Source organism: Vicugna pacos, chromosome 13, assembly GCF_048564905.1.
Source record: "Vicugna pacos chromosome 13, VicPac4, whole genome shotgun sequence".
Classification (NCBI taxonomy): domain Eukaryota; kingdom Metazoa; phylum Chordata; class Mammalia; order Artiodactyla; family Camelidae; genus Vicugna; species Vicugna pacos.
This window is the reverse complement of record NC_132999.1, coordinates 30,666,423-30,688,660: the sequence shown is the minus strand read 5'-3', so window position 1 is coordinate 30,688,660 and position 22,238 is coordinate 30,666,423. Positions and strand designations below refer to the sequence as shown.

The 22,238-nt window shown below is 39.9% G+C and overlaps 2 protein-coding genes across 3 annotated transcripts in view; one reads left to right on the top strand and one right to left on the bottom strand.

The window, feature by feature from the left end:
* The window catches only part of FAF1 (Fas associated factor 1), a 378,065-nt gene extending 371,716 nt beyond the window's left edge, over positions 1–6,349 (bottom strand). Inside the window, exon 1 of one of the 2 annotated variants that reach the window (XM_031684245.2) lies at positions 6,036–6,349. Coding sequence is in view for 1 of the 2 variants with exons in the window: in XM_006200466.4 (XP_006200528.1) it covers positions 439–483 (45 nt within the window). In the remaining variant the exon portion in view is untranslated. Of the gene's footprint in view, positions 1–438; positions 940–6,035 lie in introns of those variants that run through there. The other variant, XM_006200466.4, reaches the window with a different exon arrangement.
* Positions 6,350–6,682: 333 nt separating this feature from the next.
* On the top strand, positions 6,683–12,695 carry CDKN2C (cyclin dependent kinase inhibitor 2C). Its single transcript, XM_006200467.3, has 3 exons — positions 6,683–7,915; positions 8,371–8,510; positions 11,940–12,695. Exons 2-3 carry the CDS (start codon positions 8,382–8,384, stop codon positions 12,315–12,317), a joined length of 507 nt encoding a protein of 168 aa, XP_006200529.1. The 5' UTR covers positions 6,683–7,915; positions 8,371–8,381; the 3' UTR covers positions 12,318–12,695.
* The last annotated feature ends 9,543 nt before the right edge of the window (positions 12,696–22,238 follow it).

Here is a 22,238-nt window from a genome sequence, read left to right as displayed (position 1 = left end):
CATTCTTTTTTACTCTCCCCTGAATTCACCACACCCACACTCCCTACAGCACACTCTCCTATAAACAACCCAAAACCCCTCATCCAAAGCACCTCATTCTTAAAAGTCCCACACTTAAACCCCCAAATTCTATACATTCCCCTAAAATATAGGAAACACTACACAGCCCACACACAAAAAAAAACCAATGTAACACCCCCTCACCCTACAAATCCCATTCAAGCCGTACATAACACATTCTACACACACCGCCTAACATAGCATATGAATTACACATTCCCTTAAGTTCACAACACACACACGCCAAGCCACGTACCGGATAAAAACCCAAACTACACACCACTGCAGTGCTCAAAAAACGCTGGGAAGAGGCCACCCTTTTGGCATCAGGAACCCACGAGGCCGTAGGTGAGAGGGTAACAAGGCCCGATACTTCACCTGAAAATCCGCCAGGATCATCTCCCGGTCCATGTTGGACGCCATGGCGGCCGCCGAGTTCCGCGACTCCGGGAGCGAAGCGCGCACCTGGGAGAAAGACTGCGCCTCCTGCGGCCGTCGCCGCCGCCGCCGCCGCCGCCGGGCGCCGAGGGGCTGGCGGGCGAGCCGGCGGGCGGGCCGGCGGGCCGGCAGGCGGGGCAGCGCGGGAGGCTAGGCGTTCATGCACTCGGTAACCTTCAGGCGCCTGGGCCGCCCGCCTGCGCGCCGCGGAGCTCACGCCGCAGCCGCCCCGACACGGAGGTTGGTAGGGATGTAGGTCCGGTCTTACTGTCGCCGGCCAGGATGAGGGCAGGTTGCGACACCCACGCACCCGGCTCCTTTCAGCGGCGGCGAGACCGGCGGAGGGCGGGGAAACCGAACGAAAGAGCAGGCGGGCAAACGCCACGGCCGCCTCCGCCTCCGCCTCCTCCGCTTCCTCCCTGGCCGCCGCCTCCGCCCCTGGTTGGCCAGCGCCGCGGCTGTCGCACATTTTGCCTGTCATCGAGGTCGCAAAGCGCCGCTTTGCGGCTGCCACGTGACTGCCCTCCTGTCAAGCGCTGAGCGCGCGACTACCGGACGGAGATTCGCGCGCCGCCGGCGGGGACGCCAACCTGTAACTGTGGGAGCTTGAAGGCTCGCAACAGGTTATTCTGGTTTGAATTAAGCAAAGACTGCGGAGTACTGCCTACCCCTGACTGGGGCGGAGATCAGATTCTGCGCCTTACGTGGTTATATAGTCGCACACATACACATCAAGCCTTACAAGCCAACTCAGCACAGTGTCGCAACCTAACAAACAGCATTTAATAAATGCACATTTTCTCTAACAAAGTGTCACCAAAATACTTGAGGGCTTTGACGCTCAACCTGTCAAAACCCACTTACACACTAACACTCGATCCCAAGCTCCATGACGCTTGCATCCTCAGACTCTGAGTAACAAGGAACAACCGCACTCCCACGGTAGACATGGGCAGACATGGAAGCTGAAAACAGGGAGACTATGGATCCCGAGAAAAAAAATGAGCTTTTGAAAATTAGTTATGAGGAATAAAAAAACCTTTCTATTTGTGTGGCATTATTTATTTTTTAGATCTGAGACAAAAACCTTCCAAATGGGAGAAAACTTGAGTCCAGCTTTGATTATAGTTAATCTATTTAAATACTTAGTCCTAAATGAAGAAATTACATTAAAATACTCACCAATTACTAAAAGTTTTCACTTTTAGTCAGAAACTCAAAGCCAAGAATAGCCAAAAACTATGTACAATGAAGTGTGACAGTTTGCAATTGTCATCCCCACTAGAGGAAGAGAGTGACACTGGAATACATTCAACTCTGACTTGGGAAAATTAATCTTCTGGACTGTAACGGAGCATGTACTTGCCTTGGAAAGTATGTAAAATCCTGAAATTGTGAAGCAAGATTGTTGATTTTGTGCAGTAGAGTTAAAATACATACTGGTGAAATCACCATATAGAATCAAGGCCTAGGCCATTTTATTCCCTGAACACAATGAGGACTATGGTGTTCTAAAGATCTAGGCTTATTCTGTGTTTTTTTCTTTGAATGAAAACAGTCTGGCCTACAACTCTCACGTGATAATGTGGATTTAGACCAGAACTCACTAGATAAGGAGTAGAACCCTCCATAGTCACATGAATTGAAGTGTCTTAGTTAATTGCCTCCCCTAAGGAAGTAATTCCAAAATATAACACAAATGTGAATCATGAGGTGAAACACAGTGTACAGAATTTAAGAGTGGCAATTCAGTTGCCCCATTAGTATAGGTCATTCTCAGCACAAGGCAGGTGAATAACTGTCTCTAGTTATATGGCCAGAATTAATGCAGCCCTGCAAACTTAAGGTTTTTCTCCGTGATGATACGTGTATATGTCAAAGCCCATTCAAATCCAGTGCTGCTCTCCTCCCTTCCTTCTCTCCATCTGGAAATGAAAATAAATTGATAATATAGAAAGAGGGGAAGAATACCCTAGACATTCAGACATATGGGTTCTAGTATTGCTTTCCCAACTAATTAGCTGGGGAGACTTAAACTCTCTGACTTCAGCTTCTGACATGACTATTTCAGGTGATGAGAAAATTATTTTGAAAATGCATCAAAACATAAAACATTTTTACAAAACAAGCATAGATTTCATAGTCAGTATTACTAAGCTTGATTTCTAATTCTGCCCCTTGACCAAAAAAAAAAAACTCTTAGTATCAATTTCTTTATCTCTAAAACGGTGCTTATAAAACTCATAGAGTTATTCTGAAAATTGAGTGATATAATTTAACCCTCCATGCTATACAGTTCCTGAAGAGACTGATTCTTCCCTATGATTTAACTATTTATGGTTGGATACCCAGAATCCAGAGTAATTTCCCACTACAGAGAAAGGAATGAAAGAAAAATAAATACTGAATTAAGAGAAAAAATAACTCCCCAGAATATCTTCCTTAAGAGAACAATTTCATTCATAAACTGAGACGATAAAAATGTATAGAGTCTCTGTACATAAGCATGAGCAAAGAAAAATCAATCCATTCTCTTAGTTGGTCTACTGCATTAACTCATGGAGCTCAGTCTAATGCAAATATAGATCTTTTTCTAGAATCTCCATGTTCTTTGATCTTACCATTTCTCTTCTAAAAGGAAATTTTATTTCATATTTTTCAAATATATATAACAAAGCTTATTTGTAGTTATTTTGCTGAATTTTTATTTGGAATAATTTTAGATTTACACACTACCTGCAAACATAGTACAGAATGCTCCTACTTACCTTATATCCAGCTTCCTCTAACCATGGTACTACTATCAGAACTAAGAAATTAACATTGGCATAACACTGTTAATTACAGTCTAGAGACTTTATTTGGATTTTTACCTTAAGGTGCTTTTTCTGTTCCAGGGTCCAAACCAGAATACCACATTACTTTTAGTGGTCATGTTTCCTTAGCCTCTTTCAATCTGTGACAGTTTCTCGGTCTTGACTTTTGAAGAATAATGGTCAGGAACTTTATAGAATGTCCCTTCGTTTGGGTTTGTCTTATGCTTTCTCAGAATTATGGACTTAGGGGAAGAATACCACAAAGGTGATGTGTCCTCATCACATTGTATCAGGGAAACATATAACCAACATGATTTATTACTGGAGGCGCTAGCCTTGATTCTTTGATTAAGTTAATCAAGATTTTTAACAATACTACTCAATTATGTAATTTGTGAGAACATTAATGCTACTATAGAGTTAGATCCACCCTTAAGTAATTAAAAATAGATTCCATATAATGATTTAATGTTCTTTAGGAGACTAGTGCCTGATCCTGGACTCTAAAGTAATGGAAAAGGAATAATATTTGGGGACCCAAGATCTGAGTTCAAATCCTATATCCACTACTTACCGGCTTTAAGTCACAATCTCTATAAGCCTCAATTCCTTCACCTGAAAAATGGGGATAGTTATATTTCCCTCACAGAGTTGTTGCACAGATTAAATAATGTGTGCATCATATTTTATAACCATGAAACACTATACAAATATTAACTGTTGCCATTATGTTTAAGCTTTTTAGTTGCTTACTGGGCATTTTTTCTTACTTTCAAGGAGACTTTCATAAGTGGTGTGAGTACCGATATAAAAAAATCTGCTGAGTCTCAGAAATAAAGTGCCAAAGCTACAATAATAAAGTGATTAAAAAGGTCTCCTGATGGTACCAGTCTGTTTTCTACCTCTGATGGATGTACAAATACAAACAAAAGGAAGATTCTGAGACTATACAAAGAAATTGTAAATACCATATACACATTTCCATAAGTTAATCATTCAGAAACTATGCATACTTGAGTCAATGAGGGAAAAGAGCAAAATAATTTCATTATAGTATTTCTATAAACTCTTTAAAATTAGTATGGACTGCTGGGAAATAAAAAGATTTTCATGACTGTTAGTATTTTATATCCAACTAAAAGTCTCTATTTCAGAGCCATGTCATTAATGTGTTAAAAGACAAACCACTACTTTCAATATAATAGATGTTTAACTGTGAATTTTTCTTGTAGATTATGTTAGAATGTAAGCTTATTGAGGGCAGGGATATTAATCTTTGAATCTACTACAGCGAACTAGCATGAGATTTTCATTGGATGTCCTTTGTATTGCTTACTTATGCTCTCTGAACTAAGATTGTAACCTCTGTGCTGCCAGATCTGGGGTACACAATAAGCAAACTAACATATGCTTTAGGATACCAGCAAAGCCAGGTTAAAAAAAAAAAAACCTTCCTTAAAGAATTTAATATTTCAGCAAGAGCACTGAAGTAGTCATCACGGGAAAAATCAGAACTTCGTTGGACTTCCTTACATTTATTTTTTGGTTTTGTATTATTTTTGTTTTTATTTACATATGAGGTGAGTTGGTAGGACATCAAAATCTTTTCAGTGCTTAGGATCTCCAAAAATCTTAATCCAATTCTGCATGCATCTTAAGTTACCATAGGTTTTATTTACTCAGTTATTCAGCAAAAAGTATTTTATTTCATGAAAATTGTAACACATGTATACCTATACTTTACATAATGAGTAAACTCTAAGATTCTTCCTTATTTTATCTTCCCTCAGCAAGAAACCATAATAAATGCCAGAAAGCAACTCTCATAAATTGGACTGATACCAGTTATTAGCCAGCAGTGCCACTATATCATCACACCCTACAGCTGTATTCAAAGATTACATAGTAATATTCCAAGATAATCATAAGTAAATTACATTATTTATGGTATTTTCTGGTATATATGAAATCCTAAATGTTCTACTTGAAATGTCTAAATATATGTAAGAAATGAGCAGAGTTCATTTCTTGTGTTGTAGTTTAGGTTTGATTCACATTTCAAGTTTAGTTACCTAAGAAAAGACCACTGGTTATTTTTTTTCTCAACAATTCAGTTAAAGGAAACACTGTCAGATTCTTCCCAGTTTCAATTCTCCCTCTACCTACCAGCCAATCTGTTGCTAGATGATTAGCCAGATGTTTTTGGTGTGTTTTGTTGCTAATATTCCCAGTATACTTCAAGGAGCTGGGTACAGATGTTGCTTGAGGATATGCTTGCTAGCGGCTGGTAATAATTAGACCACCTATCATTTTTTTCTTGGTTTCATTTTGACCACTGGGTGCATCATACAACCGTGTTGCATATTTTTAAAAGCAAGAAATACACAAAGCAATAGCAGTTAATTAACCTTACATACCTAAAAGAGGAAGTTAAAAGTACAGAGAACTGGTGTCTCAGATGACTGAAATAAACGATTAGGGAAGAGACTATTCCTTTACATTTAGACATCCTCCTCCCCCTCCCCAAATTCAAGTCCCATCTAAGTAGTCAAAGAGAGAACTTTGACAATAAAGAAATTGCCTTGTTAGAAAACCCTCCCCAAGACTTATTTTTACTTTTGTTTTAAAGTTAATTGCTTTTCTCCCTTTCCCCAAAGAAATGGAATATTTGTTTCAAGTCCCTGGAACATTAAGGCTTCAGGGTTCGTCATGATTTCTTACCTATACTAAGTCTTTAGTTTTCGTAAAAATCAGTCTGTAAAAGACTTTAGCTTTTTCTGGCACTGTTTTGGCTGTCAGTCGGATCTCTCCCTCCACCCCCGCGGCCCCGGGCGTTGATTTGGCAGGTGCGAGGCCGAGGCTCTGGGCTTAGAAAAGGAGGCCGAAATTACACAGCGCGCGCCCCAGAGGAGGAGGCGGCTGCCGCAGGCCTGGCCGCCCAAACTTCGACAGCCTAGCAGGGGAGAGCGGAGGCGGGCTGGTCTGCCCCGCCAAGGCCGGGAAACAGTCGCTTCGCTCCAGCCTTCAGCAGCCAACGCCGCCGAGCCTCTAAGGCCCTGCGGCTCTCCGCAGCCTTAATTAACAAGCCTCTTTCCCCCACCTTCGCCCCGCCGGGCTCCGAGCAGCTTGGGGTTTCGCGTCTCAGAGTCCATCCCGCTCGCCAGCCAGAGGAGGCCAAGCCCGGCTCCAAGGAGCGAATGCCGCTCCGGCGGGGTCCTGGCAGCGGGTGGGAACCAGCGCAGGAGACTGAGGGACCGAGGAAGGGAGCAAGGAGGCGGGAGAAAGGGCGCGGGGCGAGGGGCGGGGCGAGCCCGGAGGAGAGCTAGAGCGCCACCAGGGCGGAGGGCGGGGCGTGGGCGGTGCCCGGCCTTCCCGCTCCCGCCGCGCTGCAACTCCGCGGAGCCTCCTTAAAACTCTGCCGTTAAAATGGGGGCGGGTTTTTCAACTCAAAAAGCGCTCAATTTTTTTCTTTTCAAAAAAAGCTGATGAGGTCGGAAAAAAAGGGAGAAGAAACCGGCACCGTCTCTGCAGCAACAACAGAAGCAGCAATTGTTTGAGCGAAAAAGAAGCGAGAGGGAGGCGAGGAAAAGACCAGAAAGGGGCACGACGCACAAGTGTCTGTAGGGGTGAAGGGAGCAGGGACCGGTGATTTGGGGGGGATCGGCTACAAAAGAAACTGTCACTGGGAGCGCTGCGGGTCGGGAGGAAGCCGTGCTGCCCGGCTCCGTTCCAAGGCAATCTGGCTGGCGGCCGCTGCCCTATCGGTGGCACAGGCTGGGGGCACAGGCTAGGGGACTGCGAGAGCTTGGCGAAGTGACACCGCGCGCCGAAGCCGCTGGGTTGTCGCCGAGAGGGCGGCGGGACAGGCTGCGCCCTGGAATTGTGGCAACTACTCATACTGAGAGCTGACCTGAGACTTCCCAAAACCCTCCCGATCTCCGGAGGCCTCAGAAAACCGGGAAAGGAAGGAAAAGAGGCGGCGGCAGTTCAATGAGGATCTACAGTAGGAAGTCTGAACTGGCTCGGTCGTAGGCGGGAAGTTACCGGTGGGCTGCCCTGTGCAGCCGCGATGCTGCAGCGCGCTGCCTCATCAGCCCCGGCCCCCTAGACGCTCGCCGCATCGCTCTCCCCTTTCTTCACGCTGCTGGGAGTCCCGGGACCCGGTGGGGCCGGCATGACCGGCTTGCCGGTGACCCGCCGCGCGCCCGGCCGTCTCCGGAGACGCGCGCCGAGCCTGGCTCCCACGGCCTCTGAGGCTCGGCGGGGCTGCGGTTGCGCGGCGGTCGGGCTCCGGAGCCCTCCCGCGCGGCGTTAGCCCGCTGCTCGTCCCGGACGCGAATAAAGACTCCTCCGGAGAAGCCGAGACCACTGGGGAGTCGTTACAACCTGTAACTTGAGGGCCACGGAACTGCTACTCTCGTTTGCTTTTGGCGATCATCTTTAACCCCCGGAGCACGTCAGCATCCAGCCACCGCGGCGCTCTCCCTGCAGCGGAGGACTCAGGACTACCCCTTCGGCGAGACGGATGGAGACCGAGCCCCTCCGAGGACCTGCTCCTGCGGTTCTGGCTCGCGCGGCTCAAGTCACCACCGTGAACAAGGGTGGGTTAATGCTTTTTCTTCCCCCCAGATGTCTCTTCTTCCGCGGTATTTTCTGCCCTGATCTAGTCCCTTAAATCTCCGTACACATTTCTCACAGAGATCTGTAGTGTAGCTACGTGACAACTCTGCCTACATTTTACGTCCAGAGTAATTTACCAGAAATATATGTGTGTCTGTATATCTCCCTGTTTAATCACCAGAATTCTTCATAGGGGTTAAGCTAAAAAGCGAGGAGCGGAGCCCCTCTCCAATGGCTCAGTTTTGCTGAATAATCACGTGTGAATCGAGGGGCGGGCTTTTGGCAGGCAGATCTTACTAGTATTTACTACCAAGCTCTACTCCAGATTAACCATCCCAGTCCTTCTGTCAGTCTCCGATGCCATCATGCAGCCTGGTTAGGAGCAAAGGAAAGGGGAAAAAGGAAAACAACTAATTCATCTTTTCCCGATCGTCAGGACCCTAAAGAATGGCCGAGCCTTGGGGGAACGAGTTGGCGTCCGCAGCTGCCAGGGGGGACCTAGAGCAACTTACTAGTTTGTTGCAAAATAATGTAAACGTCAATGCACAAAATGGATTTGGAAGGACTGCGCTGCAGGTTGGTATCCAGAGAGGTGGGGAAAACAGGTCAACAATGTTGCCTACGTGATCCGGGTTTCTAGAATAACAGCTTTTAAGCTTTCAGGGGTACAAAATTTCACTGTTTTTAAAACTAGTTGGTTGCCATATTTTATATCTTTAAGTGGATTCAGCTCCCCAAAATGACGTACTTTGAACAAACTCGTCAAATTCAGTAACATCCTCGATATCAAGTGGGTTCCAGGTTTGGTCTTAATTTTGGGAATGCTTTTGTGACGGTGGGGATTTTAAAGCAGTCGTAGCAGCGCCGAGTTTTGGGGGCTTTTTTTTAGACAGCTCTGTAAACACATTATTATGATTATTATTTGAAGTAAATACACTGCTATTAGTGGTTTCCGTACTTTGCTCCAATAATTGACTTTAACGTTAATTTTCTTGACTACTGGCGAGAGTGTTTTTCCTTCAAATGCTTCAGGTTTTGACAAACGACCTTTCCTCATTTGGAATGGGTGGCCTGGGCACGGGCACAGGATGTACATTTCACAGTTAATGTAATACCATCCACCCATTCAGGATTGAGGAGGAATAAAAAGTTGAATTTTCTAATCAGAGGTTAGTTTATAGTGTTTTTGTCTCTGTGGTCATGCCGTGTAATGTTCTAATTTTTAGTAATTAGATTTACAAGCAACAAATGAAACACGTCCAGCTGCCAAGTATTGTACCTGATAATTTTTTCCCTTCTCTGAACGTTATCATGTAACTTAGTTGAAAGGTTTAGAAACAGAAAAATGACAAAGTAGTCTCAAATAGTTGCTTTATCTGAGTTCTAATGGTTTTTTATGAGCTATTTGTATTCGAAATGCAACACATAAAGCTGTTTTTGAAAATCCATTGGGCAGACGGTTTTGAGAGTGCTTTGTTTTAAGTGCAAGAATTAGAAATTTAAGTGGCAGAAGATGTACTATTAACAGATGAAATTCATACAGCCTGTACATTTTAAATCAGAATACACTGACTTTACAAAAATTTCATTATTAAGGAAGCTTATGCAGAGATACTAAATTATTTATCTTGTTATTTCAGGTAGATTAAGTGGGGAAAGGATTTTTTTTCTTTTCCCACCGAGTAGTTTTTTTAAACAAGTTTGGAGATGATAGCAATGCCACCAAGTTAATATATTGAAAAGTTTCCTATTGAAAATTCAAAATATTATATAAATATCATGAAGAATGAGCAACTTAACCCTGTAAGAATAAGATCTTACGGGACTTTTGACGAGCAGGAAGACTGGGAGATTAATACTGCAAAAAAAAAAGTTTTGACAAACATTTTAAATTCAACTCTGCAATCTTGTTTATATTAAACATACTTGTCAAGATACTAACACCCACTTATTGTGGCTTAGTCCTAGTACATATAATGAAACACATACAAACAGGAGTCTCAAGGCTTATTTTCAGTATGTATAAGCCTGGCTCTGAAATTGTGTCATAACTCAAGAACTTTCTTTCAAAACAATTTCCAATATTACTATTATTTTCTGTGAAATATGGCAAAATTTCTCGTACAATTATGTTTATTTAACTCAACTGCAAAAGCTTTTCCCCCCCGTCTTAGTGTAAGCTTTTCAATCAGGATGGTATCAAAGGCCTTAATCGTACATTTGGTTTACAAAGATCCAGGGTGTCTGTCTCTTATTTTTCCCAGTCCAGTTCCTTAAATGTGACTAAATTTTTAGGGGCAGTTATGATCAAAATTAGATTGTATTAATTTTTAATAACAAAAGTATATTTCATTGAAGTTCCTGAAAAATAAATTATGTATCATTTTTAACCCATGCCCTAAAGGAAGGGCTAAAACCCACCAGGGTTTTATCAGCAGGGAAGCTTAGCATCTTAGCCATCTATCTAGTTTGCATTTATAAAATATTATTCATTCCAAATATATTTATCATATTACATAATTTGTGATTTTTAGACAAACATTTTAAAGAGATACATCAGCTTTGTAAGTATTTCCCAATGTATATTTAATTTCACAAACATTTGAGTATCTACTATGTAATCCACTTATTATAAATATAGGTTATTATGACTATATCTAAAAATAAATTAAAACAATTAAAATGTTGAAATGTTTTTTGTATGTAAATGAGACTGTATTTTTCACAACTAAATTTTATGTATTACATAATTGCATGCTGCTCTACAAGATCTTTTATAATTCTGAGTGCCTAATAGAGATCTCTTATTAGAGTGAAATATATTCAAACAGCAGTAGATAAGTCTTTGTCATATGAATTATTTGTATGTTGATGGCAAATTTTAATACCAAATTCTGGTTTTAAAAATACTGGCAGTTTACAAATAGCTATTCCTAAATGCCTGATAATAACTGCAAAAGGAAATAAGATGGGATCACCAGATGATTAATAAGTGGCCTGAAATCACAAGACCAAGCTCTCTGTGTCCCAAAATACACATTAAATATATTATTTTATCTTCTTTTGCTCACTTGAAAATTAGGAGGCTAGTTAGAACTTTAGGGAACAATAAGTAATATAGTAGGATGACTGTTTCTTTTCAAGAACAGTTGCCATACAATCATCTCCTATCTAATACAAGACATATCATGAACTCAGTTTTAGATAAATCAGTATCATAGGCAATGTAGAACATTTTTTAACACTTTAATAATCAGTAACATTTTAAAATTTCAAGTGAAGGATTCTAAGCACTAATTACACCTAGTAACCCATATGAAGTAACTGCAAAGAAAAAAACTATTAAAAAATTTGGAAACTTGGGACTACATCTATTTGGAGAGAACTTGTGAAAATTAATCATTTAAGAAAATACCACGTCTGGATTTTTAAGAGATCATTTTTACACTAGTAAAATCAGACTAGATGGAGTATGATGTATGGAAACACTTCTTTGAGGATTTGAAGAAAGTCACTTTCCTTATTTCTTTTTAGCCATTTGGGAAATAAATTTTACCCACATTTCGTTTTCTAGAATTAATATCCCCAGGCACATTTTATGACCATGAACAAGCAAACAGAAGGAGACTTATTTAAATCTCAAACTCATTTCATTTATTTTAATAAATTCATGAAATTACACAACTCTTCATGGGAGATAGAGAACTGAGTTGTCAGCTGAATTTTATACAAGTTGGACTCATTCTATTTTATTGATCAACTTATCCTTCTTTGGGGCCCGTTTAAGATGGTCCATCATAGAAGGTCAATTTTTAGAACTTTTCTTCTACTTTTACCAATTAGTACTCATTTCCTGCAACTGAGTCCTTCAAACCTGGTCATCTAGGTCTTCCCCAAGTACACCTTCACCAAAAATAGTTACACAAATAGGAGAGATGGATATTTTAAAAATATTCTTGTAGTAGGAACTCTTGAAAGAGTCTACCGTTTTTTCTTCTTTTCTAGGTTATGAAACTTGGAAATCCCGAGATTGCCAGGAGACTACTACTTAGAGGTGCTAATCCCGATTTGAAAGACCGAACTGGTTTCGCTGTCATTCACGATGCAGCCAGAGCAGGTTTCCTGGACACTTTACAGACTTTGCTGGAGTTTCAAGCTGATGTTAACATCGAGGATAATGAAGGGAACCTGCCCTTGCACTTGGCTGCCAAAGAAGGCCACCTCCCGGTGGTGGAGTTCCTTGTGAAACACACGGCCAGCAAAGTGGGGCACCGGAACCATCAGGGGGACACCGCCTGCGACTTGGCCAGGCTCTACCGGAGAAACGAGGTCGTTAGCCTGATGGAGGGAAACCGGGCGGAGGGAGCTTCGAATCTGCAATGAATGTGGGGAGGGCTCTCCCACACTGCCTTCTATTTTGTCAGTTAATTGGTTGGCTCTCCTATTTTAATATCATTTGTTAAAATTCACTTTTTTGTCATATTTTAAGCAGCAAGTTAAGTCTTCTGAAAAAGCTAATTGGGAGTCTTACTACAGATTTATGAATATATTTAAGCAACATCTTTTTCACCTGCAAAATCATGAGTTCTAACATGTAATTGCAAATAGCTTTGGCTTTTTTCCTGAATATTTTATCTTTCCTTGACTTTTCTCCTTGCTTCTCCCTTTGCCAGTCTCAATACACAAGTTGGAGTCTTTGTTTTAAAAATGATTTGTCCTGATGCTTCTTTTGCCTGATTAAAACACTTTTTCAAAATAGGACAATGTTTTCCTGTGACTTCCACTCCTCTTGTAACTCCCACATAATTTGCCTTTTGAAAAAGAGAACTGTACTAAAAGATAATAACGTTTTAAATCTTGACATTAGAAAGAGTAAACCAATTGAAAATTAGTCTTACTAACGATTCAGTTAGTCTTTTCTTCCTCTCCTCATGCCTCCCCCCAAAGATTCTACTTGGTGCCTAATATTTCTGCTTTAGAACAGAATAAGAACAACATTTTTGGATAGCAAATCTGAAATTATTTCAGTGTGAATTTACCGTAAATCGATCTTCTCTTTTCCTCAAAATTAAGTTGAATAGTTGAAAAACGGGTTTTAGAAGTAATGATCTGAAAACAAATATATGTCAGCTCGAAAAGCCACTTTAAAAAGAAAATGCCATCTTAAAAGTGCTTCCTATTTGTTGATTTTTTAAAATCACAAATGAAACAATTAGTTAAATAATACATTTCCCAAAATTATACCTTATGTATACTAAGTGGAACACTGAGTTTTTTTCTCCCTGAATGTCAGAAGTGTAAAATTACAAAATGTTTAAGTATTAAAATATCTGCAAATACCAATTTTTAGGGGATAAAAAGCTCAGCAGGAACATATATATAACATATAAGGGTCATGACTAATTTAAGGGCTGCAGTACAATAAATATAGAAACTTTTATACTAAATAAATAGGCCACTCCTTCACATAGTACTTGATTCCCACAAAAAGTTTTGGTAAAGGAATATAAAATCTTCTGAATGTGTTTAGCTAAAAATTCAAAAATTTGAATGAAATAGAAATATCAAATTTCCGAGAGAATTTTCCAGCATCTACTACTTACTCTGTCATTTTAATTAAAGATTTCACCAAAGGATTTCAATGCAAATACCGTTTATAAATTTATAAATACTTTATTCAGCATCTCCCACATGAACAACAATGTTTTATGTAAAAGTTCCCTTCTTCTGCTTCATAAGCTCCCTGCCCTCACTCCAAAAAGAACAAAATGCTTCAAGGTTTATTGAAGGACATGTTTCTGATGCCTGCCCTAACAAGGACTGAAATGGTTGCAGGCAAGTGGTTTTCAAATTTATTTTCCATGATAGTATGAAAGAATATAGAAGAAAAAATGTAATCCTTTTCTTTTGGTATTTAAAGTTCACCTTCCCTATGTCAAGTGCAACAAGAATTCAACTTCTGTCACCTCAAGCCACAAGATACTGAATAAATTTATTTTTGACAGCAACATGAAATTAAACTTTACACATTTATTTTAAAAGTTTAGGAAAATGTAGAAATTGAGATGGTTTCAAAGGAAAAATGTGTATTTTTGGATTTAAAAACTAGACTCAATATACAAAATACACTGCTTGAGTAAGCTGAATATTTTCTAAACACAAGACTATTACTAAAAAGTAAAAATAGCCCTTCTTAAAAGTTGCCACTGTAAAGATGGACGTTTCTTAAAGTCGATTTTAATGGATTTTTCAGTATTCACCAAGTCTAACATCAAAATTGCTCTTTAGATATTTCAAATACAGGACGTTCATTGAAGCTAAAGAGAAATACTTCTTCAGTTGCTTTGTTCTCAGGTGGTCGGAGCAAGATGAGAGGAGAAGGAGCTCTCTCTCCCTTCATCAGCCTAAAATTTGCCTAGGCATTAAAACATTGCCACATCTCTCTGGCTCTTCGCAGGAAATGGCTTTGCTAATCTAAGTATTTTAGAAATGAGTTGTGTGGTCCCCTCTAGGAAATATTAAAAGCCATTATTCAATCTCTCAAAAACCTCAACAATATTCAGTAAGACAAATATACCGAAATGTATAGGATGGAAGAAACGGTGCTGCAAAGTTTAACGGGGTCTAGTTTGCAGCGAGCTGAGGTGGGGTAGGATCTCAACTTTTTCAGATGCAGAGTAAAGAGGCAAATGCTAATTAATAGAGTGATCAGAGCCCTAGAGGATGACGCCATAGAAAGGATGGAGGATAGTAAGCGGAGATGCGCTCTCAAATTCAGTTATTCACTGTGTCCGCATCCACGTCGGGAAACTCAGGCTTAGTCTTTGCCCGGTAAACTGAATGCTGGTCTTACACCTGGGGGAAAGCAGGGCCAGGATGGGAGACCACAGTCCAAGTTCTGGTCCCCAAGCCACTAAGCAAACTGAATTTTACCACATTTCGGTAATGAATTACTATTTTTCTGATAAATAACATGCATCTCGTAATGGTGTGTTGAGCTCCTACACACATACCACGGTGGGTAACTAATAAATAGATAAAATAATTTTGTCTCAATTTGATTGGTAACATTATAAATGTCCCTGATTGTGTTGATTAAACAAAAGTTGTGGAATCCGTGGCCCCGGACTGGTTTCGAAATCTCAGTTCCCCAGAAGGTGCTTTCGGCTTTTGCCGGGGGTAGAGGTAATAGTCCAGAAGTGCTGGAAGATCACAGTGCTGGAGCGAGAAAGGGTCGTACTCTGCCTTTCTGACTGCCCTAAGCGACCTTCATCAAAAGGCTACGGGGGAGAGGGGAGGGGAGAAAGTCCGTGTCCCGGTCTCTCGAGACTGTTTTGATTTTACACCACAGTTCCAAAAAACCAGATTCACACAGGGACCTAGTGAGAGGCAGGAGACAATCTTCCAGCCTAAGACCTGGGGTAAATTTCTGCCCATAGCCAATTCAAGTCCTCTATGGAGGGGCTGCGAAGACATCCTTTCTGTCCCTTCGAAATTCTCCCGACTCCAACCGCAGCTCCCGGTTCCCTGGTGAGGAAGCTAGAGTCCAGAGCTCCCTCCGGGCGCGCAGAAAAGCCCGGGGTGGGGGTGGGGAGTTTCAAAACCGTTAGCTCGCGTTGTTTTTTTTTTTCCCCTCCCTCGCTAAGGTTTCTTTTCTTTTCTCTTCCTGTCCAAATATTTCAAATTTCCGCGCCTTAAATAACAGTCTCCTTTTATTTAGTTAGTTTCCTCGGCAGGTTTGGCCGCCCGCTAGTCTCTGCCCCCCAGCGGGCTCGGGGCGTCTCGGGTGCCTGGGTGCTGCCTGCAGCCCCTGCGCGCTGCCCCCGGCCCAGCCTGCGCGGCCCAGAGCGCGTCCGCCCGAACCACAGCCCCCTCTCGCCGCGACCTCGCCTGACCCGACTCTCCCGGCACCCAGAGCCAACTAAGGCCGCCCCCCGCCCGGACGCCAGTCTGCCTCTCAACTCGACTTCCCTCCCTGGACTTTGGAGCCTCTTCTGCTTTGGGGTTTGGATCCCGGTCGCCCTGGAGCGGCGGAAGGGCCGCGGCGATAGCAAAGCAGCGGAGAAGGCCAGTGGCCGGAGCCTGCCCCAGCCCCCACCCCGCGGGTAACCTTGGAGGCGCCCTCGGAGTGAGTGTGTGCGCTGCCGCGCCAGCCCGCTGGGGCGAGCGGGCGCACGGTGCAGCAGGCAGGAGGCGGGCGCTGGGGGCGGGGAGGGGGAGCGGGCCCCGGTGCCTCACGGCTGCAGCCGCAGCGCCCCGGGAACTGCGGGCTGCCGGGGCGGCCAGGGTCCCCCGGTCTGGCCCTCAGGCAGCGGTCCTTGAGGAGGTGGCGGCCATCCCACTGGATGGTTCCGGCGACCTGTGCCTGAGGACTGGGGCCCGAGGGCGACGTGGGAGCAGGGGCAAGCGGGCCGGTGAGTGCCTAGCTCTCTGCAGAGGTGTGCTGGCGGCGGGACCGGGCGCGGCGGCTGGAGCAACTCGGTGCCCAATGCCAATGCCAGCACTCCCTCCCCCCCCCCCCCCGTGACAGCTGAGGACAGCCGGGCTCCGAGCCTCGCGTCCCACTGAAAGGAGGCAAATGCCTCTCAGGCTTCCTATCCCCTTCGACTGCTCGGGAAGTTGTCCTGTGGTGTTGCCTTTCCCCCTATTAATTGCCAGACGTCCAGGATTGAAAATGCACGTTCATTCGGAAAGACCCTCAGCGTGAAACACTGAGAATTGCAGGCCCGTCGGGACTTTGGGTGGGGCTGGGGCGCGCAAAACACCTAGAAGTGGTCTTGTTTTTTCAACCCGGCATAGATCCGAAAAGCGAGTATGGGTCTTCAGCGATGCCTGAAAAGAATAAAAACTCCTCAGATCTGGATAATGGTAAATTAAGGTTCCAGTGAAGTATTTTGCCATCTGCTATAGAAACATCGTGCGAGCTTCAGGTGTTAGGATGTGGGTTTGGAATTTTCTGTGCTGTCTGTAATCCTCAAAGACATTAAGTCACAGCATGGTAACACACCCGGCAAGCGAGCAAAGGTTACCCTTACCACCACAGCACCTGCAAAAGCACAAGTGGAGCTCACATATTTTGCTTCCTGAGCTCTAAAATGGCTTCTGAGCCGTCCAGAGGTACCAGCACATACAAGGAGGGGGACGGGGGACTGGAGGAGAGCTTGTACATTAAAAAAAAAAAAACAACTACACAGATTATTATTATACTTCAACAGTTCCACCTCATCTCTCCTCTTTCCCAGTCCCCGCTGGTCAAGGAAGAATTTAGTGTAGGCCTATTCAATAACTCTATATACAGCCTTTTTTTTCCTTCCCTCATCTCCCTCATCACCACCCCCCTCCCCTCCAAAACACATACACACTCACTCACACACACACACACACACACACAGAGACACAGACACACACACAGTTAGCCAAAAACATTAGCTCTTTGGGGGAGGAAGTAAAAAAAAAAAAAAAAAAAACCAATCCTTATCCAAACTACCCGTCATTTCTTTTGAGCACTAAGAAGAAATCCCACATATATATAATCTATTCTATGAAAGAAGAAATAATTTACCAGAACCTCAAATGCATTCAATTGGTATAAAGTGATATGAATTATCTTAACTTAAAATAATGGGATAGTTTCTGGATTTGATAGGTGAAAAGCTCAAAAATCTCCATTGAAATGCTTAGAGACAGAAGATTTTGCTCTTTTTTATATTTTATCAGTACAGTAGTTACTTAGAAAAAATGATACTTTATCTTGACCATATAAAGCAGTATCATGCTGACTAATTTTTTTTAGTTATATGCCTTTGTTTTTCAGATTAGTTATAATAATAGTGAAAGTTCACATATAAAGCAAAACTGACAACATCTTTTCATGTTAAAATTTTAATTTAGAAAGCAACTGAATTTATCACAACCATATTAAAATACAGTCCACTCCCTTGCTTCTTCTAAATGTACAGTTTGTACAACTTGCTGATAAAAAGAAGTCTGCCCTGAGTTTAAAATTTATGCCTTGGAAACCTGATTTCCTAAAATAAAACATAACTCTCTGTTCTTTATGAATAATTGTTCTATAATTTGGCTATTCTGTGTGGAGCTAATGTAACAGTATCTCCTCCTACATTTTGGAACTATTGTAAAAGCCATTTGGGCCCAAATAGTCCCTGTTCCAAAATTTTCTCCTTCAGATATTTTTACTAAGAAGTGACTGTCCTCATTGATGCAGCAGCATTCTGATGCCTATTCTGCTAATTCAAGAACTTCAAACCAGACTTATACAGGCCATTGAAAAAGAAACATGCATTTCTTCTCTTGTCCAAGTTCAGAACAGATGTGAATGAACGTTAACATTTGAAAGGCCTGGAGTAATTAATTTGCAAATCAGTTATTGTAGTGTGATAATGATTCAAGATGAGATTTTTAAAACCATTTATCAGAAGAATAAATGGGATCAAATTATTAAAATAAGCAGCATTTGCTGATGATTAATAGTATAATAGTCAATCAATATTGAATATCTCAATATTCAAATAAACAATAGTGTATATTGTGGTATGGTTTTTAACTGTAAAAGACAATATTACGTAATCATCATCATGATATATAAAAGTAATTGATCATTCCAGAGTATCTTTTTCAATGTTAAGTAAAATATAATTAAAACACAGAAGTTGTGTTTTTTTTTAATATTTAACTACACTATCACTTATATTTTTGGCTGTCCTCATTTTTCTTTCTTTTTTCTTTTTTCTTTAACTTTTTTTACTTTTTTGTCTCCACATTTTAAGCGATGAACAAAAATAGCATGTCGAAAAAGACTTCCAGTTCTCTTTTATTCTTGCTGCCTCAGCCATCTATTTCTCTATTCACAAACATTACTTTAACTTTAAAAACTATATTTTGTGATGCTAAAAAGTAATTATTATTCCTATTAATTAAAATTTATCATAGGCTTTATGAGTGAAAAAGCATTGTCTATTTTATTTAAAATAACTTAAGTGAAAAAAGTATGGACATTTGGTTGTAGCAAGTGTGTTATTTATGTTTTGATTATAAATTAGTTGAAACCTTAAAACACATTTACTATTTTAACATATGCTAAGATTATCAACTTAGAATCAAAAGCTCAAAAATGTTAAATTTAATTCCTGGTCTTTGGGAAATAATTTAACATATTTTTATTTGCTATGTAAGATAAGGCTAATTGTCTTAAGTAATAAAAAGTTAAAATGTTGATACCTATAGGAAAATATGAAGAGAGGACTATGATGTCAAATCTAAAGCAATGTTTTTTTTAAATAAATCACTCCTACTGGTAAATTGTGTATTTTCATTGTAGTGATTATTATTTTATAATTATATTTTGCACTTGGCACATAGACCAAAGCTTTCTATGTTTATCTGTAAGCATAAGTTGGATATGCAGTTAATCCAAATAATACTTTGTGGTCCTGTTCTATATGAGTATTTTTACATATGTATATGTATGTTTAGATATTTCTTACTAACGTTTAGTACTAAGTATATAGATATTCTGAACAAATACTACCAATTCACTTCATATTGCTATTTTAATATGTTAATTATGATCTGCTACAGAAATATAAGCTGATTTTTTAGATATAGGTGAGATCATTTTCATTAATGATCCAGGGAGGGTTGTAAATTAAAATCTTAAAACTGAAAACATTAATGTGGGTCTTAGTTCTGCCTAGGTTTTTGTTTCAAATTCTTGTCTTGAGGCAAATATATATGAAAGTCACTTAACATCCACAATTAATACAATCAGATTTGAAATATTAGGAATAAATTGTGATGGTGATCAAAGGAAGAATGGATATTTTAAGTATTTTAGATAGCTATGCCTTTGGGTTAATTTAATATCAATTACATGATGAGACATTTGCTAAATAATCCAAAAGCAAGTATAAAATAAGACCAGTAAAAGATATTTGCCCAATAATTCAAAAGCAGGGCTAACAAGACCAAACAAAAAAATTTTTTTCATTACACCACCTGGGTAAATATAAACAAATTAATGTTCTTGGTTTTTACAGTGGATAATTTTACAGTTTCCAGTGAAGTTTTCTGCCATATCACTTGGATAATGCTTTTAAAACAGAGTTAGAAAATAACCACTTATTATTTATGGTCATATTTAAAAATTACCTTTAAAATAGGTTTTACTTTATTACAACATACACATATTGTGTCCAAAAATAACAAGTTCAGCACCATTCTGAAAGGGTGAGTGGATATAGTTGGACATCTGGGCTAGACTGAGGGGCTGTTTAATGTGCAGCCGGAGTAGGGCCACATGGGAGAGAGCACCGAACTAACTGAATGCTGGCTAATTTGCTTAAAAGTAATCAGAATGGCTCTGAGCTGGTATAAATTGCCTTCAGTTGTTTAAATACACTATGTACCTAATGGAAAAGCAAATCACTTCATACAAAGACAGTTAAAAGAAGAAATGTATATACATTTTTGCATCCAGAGGGACATCACAAATATCGTGGGGAAAACAGTAATGCAGCAAAAGAGACCTGTACATAACATCAGCTGAAGATAAATGATTTGCTTTCATTTCTTTAAAAAGGACTAATTATTATGTTTTAAAGATTTAAAATGCACAGTTCTTCAAACATATGACTTATATCTATAAAATACACAACACATACTAACTTATTAATATTCTAATTTTAAAATTTTTCACAAAAAAGTAAACCAAAGTATCTATTGGTTCATCACATCCTATTGAAAGATCATGCAACATACCCTAAAATCAGCAAATAAAGTTTGTGGCTTACCAACATAAAAGAACTGTAAAGATCAGTGCTTTCTAAGGAAAATGTTCTGTCTCAAATTACCAGGATAAAGATCTGGGAACTTTTAATAGCACGTTTTGTCTTCTATGAACAAATAGGTTATATTTAGGATCAATGTAAAATTTCTTTAACATTTCTACAATAAAGTACTATTTTATATGATTGTTTTGAGTTTAAACGTGTAGAATTTAAACAACAGAACTCTGTATAGACATTGTGAGGTTTCTCTTTATTTAGCAACAGAATAAACTAAAGAGAAATCAGATCAAAACATAAAATTCAGATATATTCACGTTAAAGAACAACAATGATATTAAATCAACCAACAGAAAAGTTATCTCACACGAAAATCTTCCATTAATTTGGGGAAAAGGAGTGATAGGAAAAAATATTTAAATCCTTTTCCATTAGATTAAAAGATTACTGGTTTCTTATCTAATATTGTTGAAAATAAAATCCTAAATATTTAGAAAAGGGATATGAACATCGTAAGAAACAAGTGAGTCTCTGTTTGGGAAGTGTGACAGTACTTGATCTAAGAGGATTCTCTGAAGATGTTTTAATAAAGTTATGAATAGATTAGCATATAAAAAGCATTGAATTATATTGAATTTTCTCATCATCTTGTAGGCTGTTAAATTGTGTGTATATACAAAGAAAATAGGGGATATTTTAATAATTGTCTTTTCTTTTTGATACTTCTTAATTTATACATATATTAATTCAACTTACACTTCAGTAAGAGATAAAAACACAAAATCAAGTAAGTTAATAAATCAATACGTATTATTTAGTATCTATATTACCTAATTTAATATTCATAATCTTCTCATGGATTGGGCTTTATTCTCCCATTTTTACAACTCGGGAAACTCAGTTTTAATGATGTTGAGTAACTTGCCCATGTCACAGGCTGGTAATTTATAGCATAAGGATACAATCCCCTGCCTTTCTTTACTTCATTATAGCCAGATGGAAAGATCTTTCAGGGAAATTACCACAAATCAGTCAACTCAACAATCACATATTATGGACCTGTCATTACAGTCACTTAATAGGTTTACAACCTTGGATCTAATTATATTGGAAGTTTCCACATCTGCAAAATGGGGGTAATAATACCTAATTTGCCATGTTACTGTAAATAATAAATGAAATGTGATGTGTGTGAATTTCCTGGTACTCAGCAAGTCTTTTATAAATGGGAACTATTATTATGGGGAATATAAAGTAAGAGAAAATCCATTCTTGATCTCAGGGAATTTAAAAACTATTTGGGTAGAGTGGGGAGGGTATAGCTCAGTGGTAGAGGACGGGCTTAGCATGCATGAGGTCCTGGGTTCAATCCCCAGTGCTTCCATTAAATAAATAAATGAATAAATGAATGAATAAATAAATAAATAAAACTGATTACTTAAAAACTATTTGGGTAAATGAAGTTTACATATGGCATACATATAACAACTGGAAAACAAGC

Bases quoted from the DNA above. Each gene is read 5' to 3' on its own strand.
- CDKN2C (XM_006200467.3), top strand. From the start codon at position 8,382: ATGGCCGAGCCTTGGGGGAACGAGTTGGCGTCCGCAGCTGCCAGGGGG. The intron at 8,511-11,939 runs GTTGGTATCCAG...CTTCTTTTCTAG, and splicing joins TTGGAAGGACTGCGCTGCAG to GTTATGAAACTTGGAAATCC.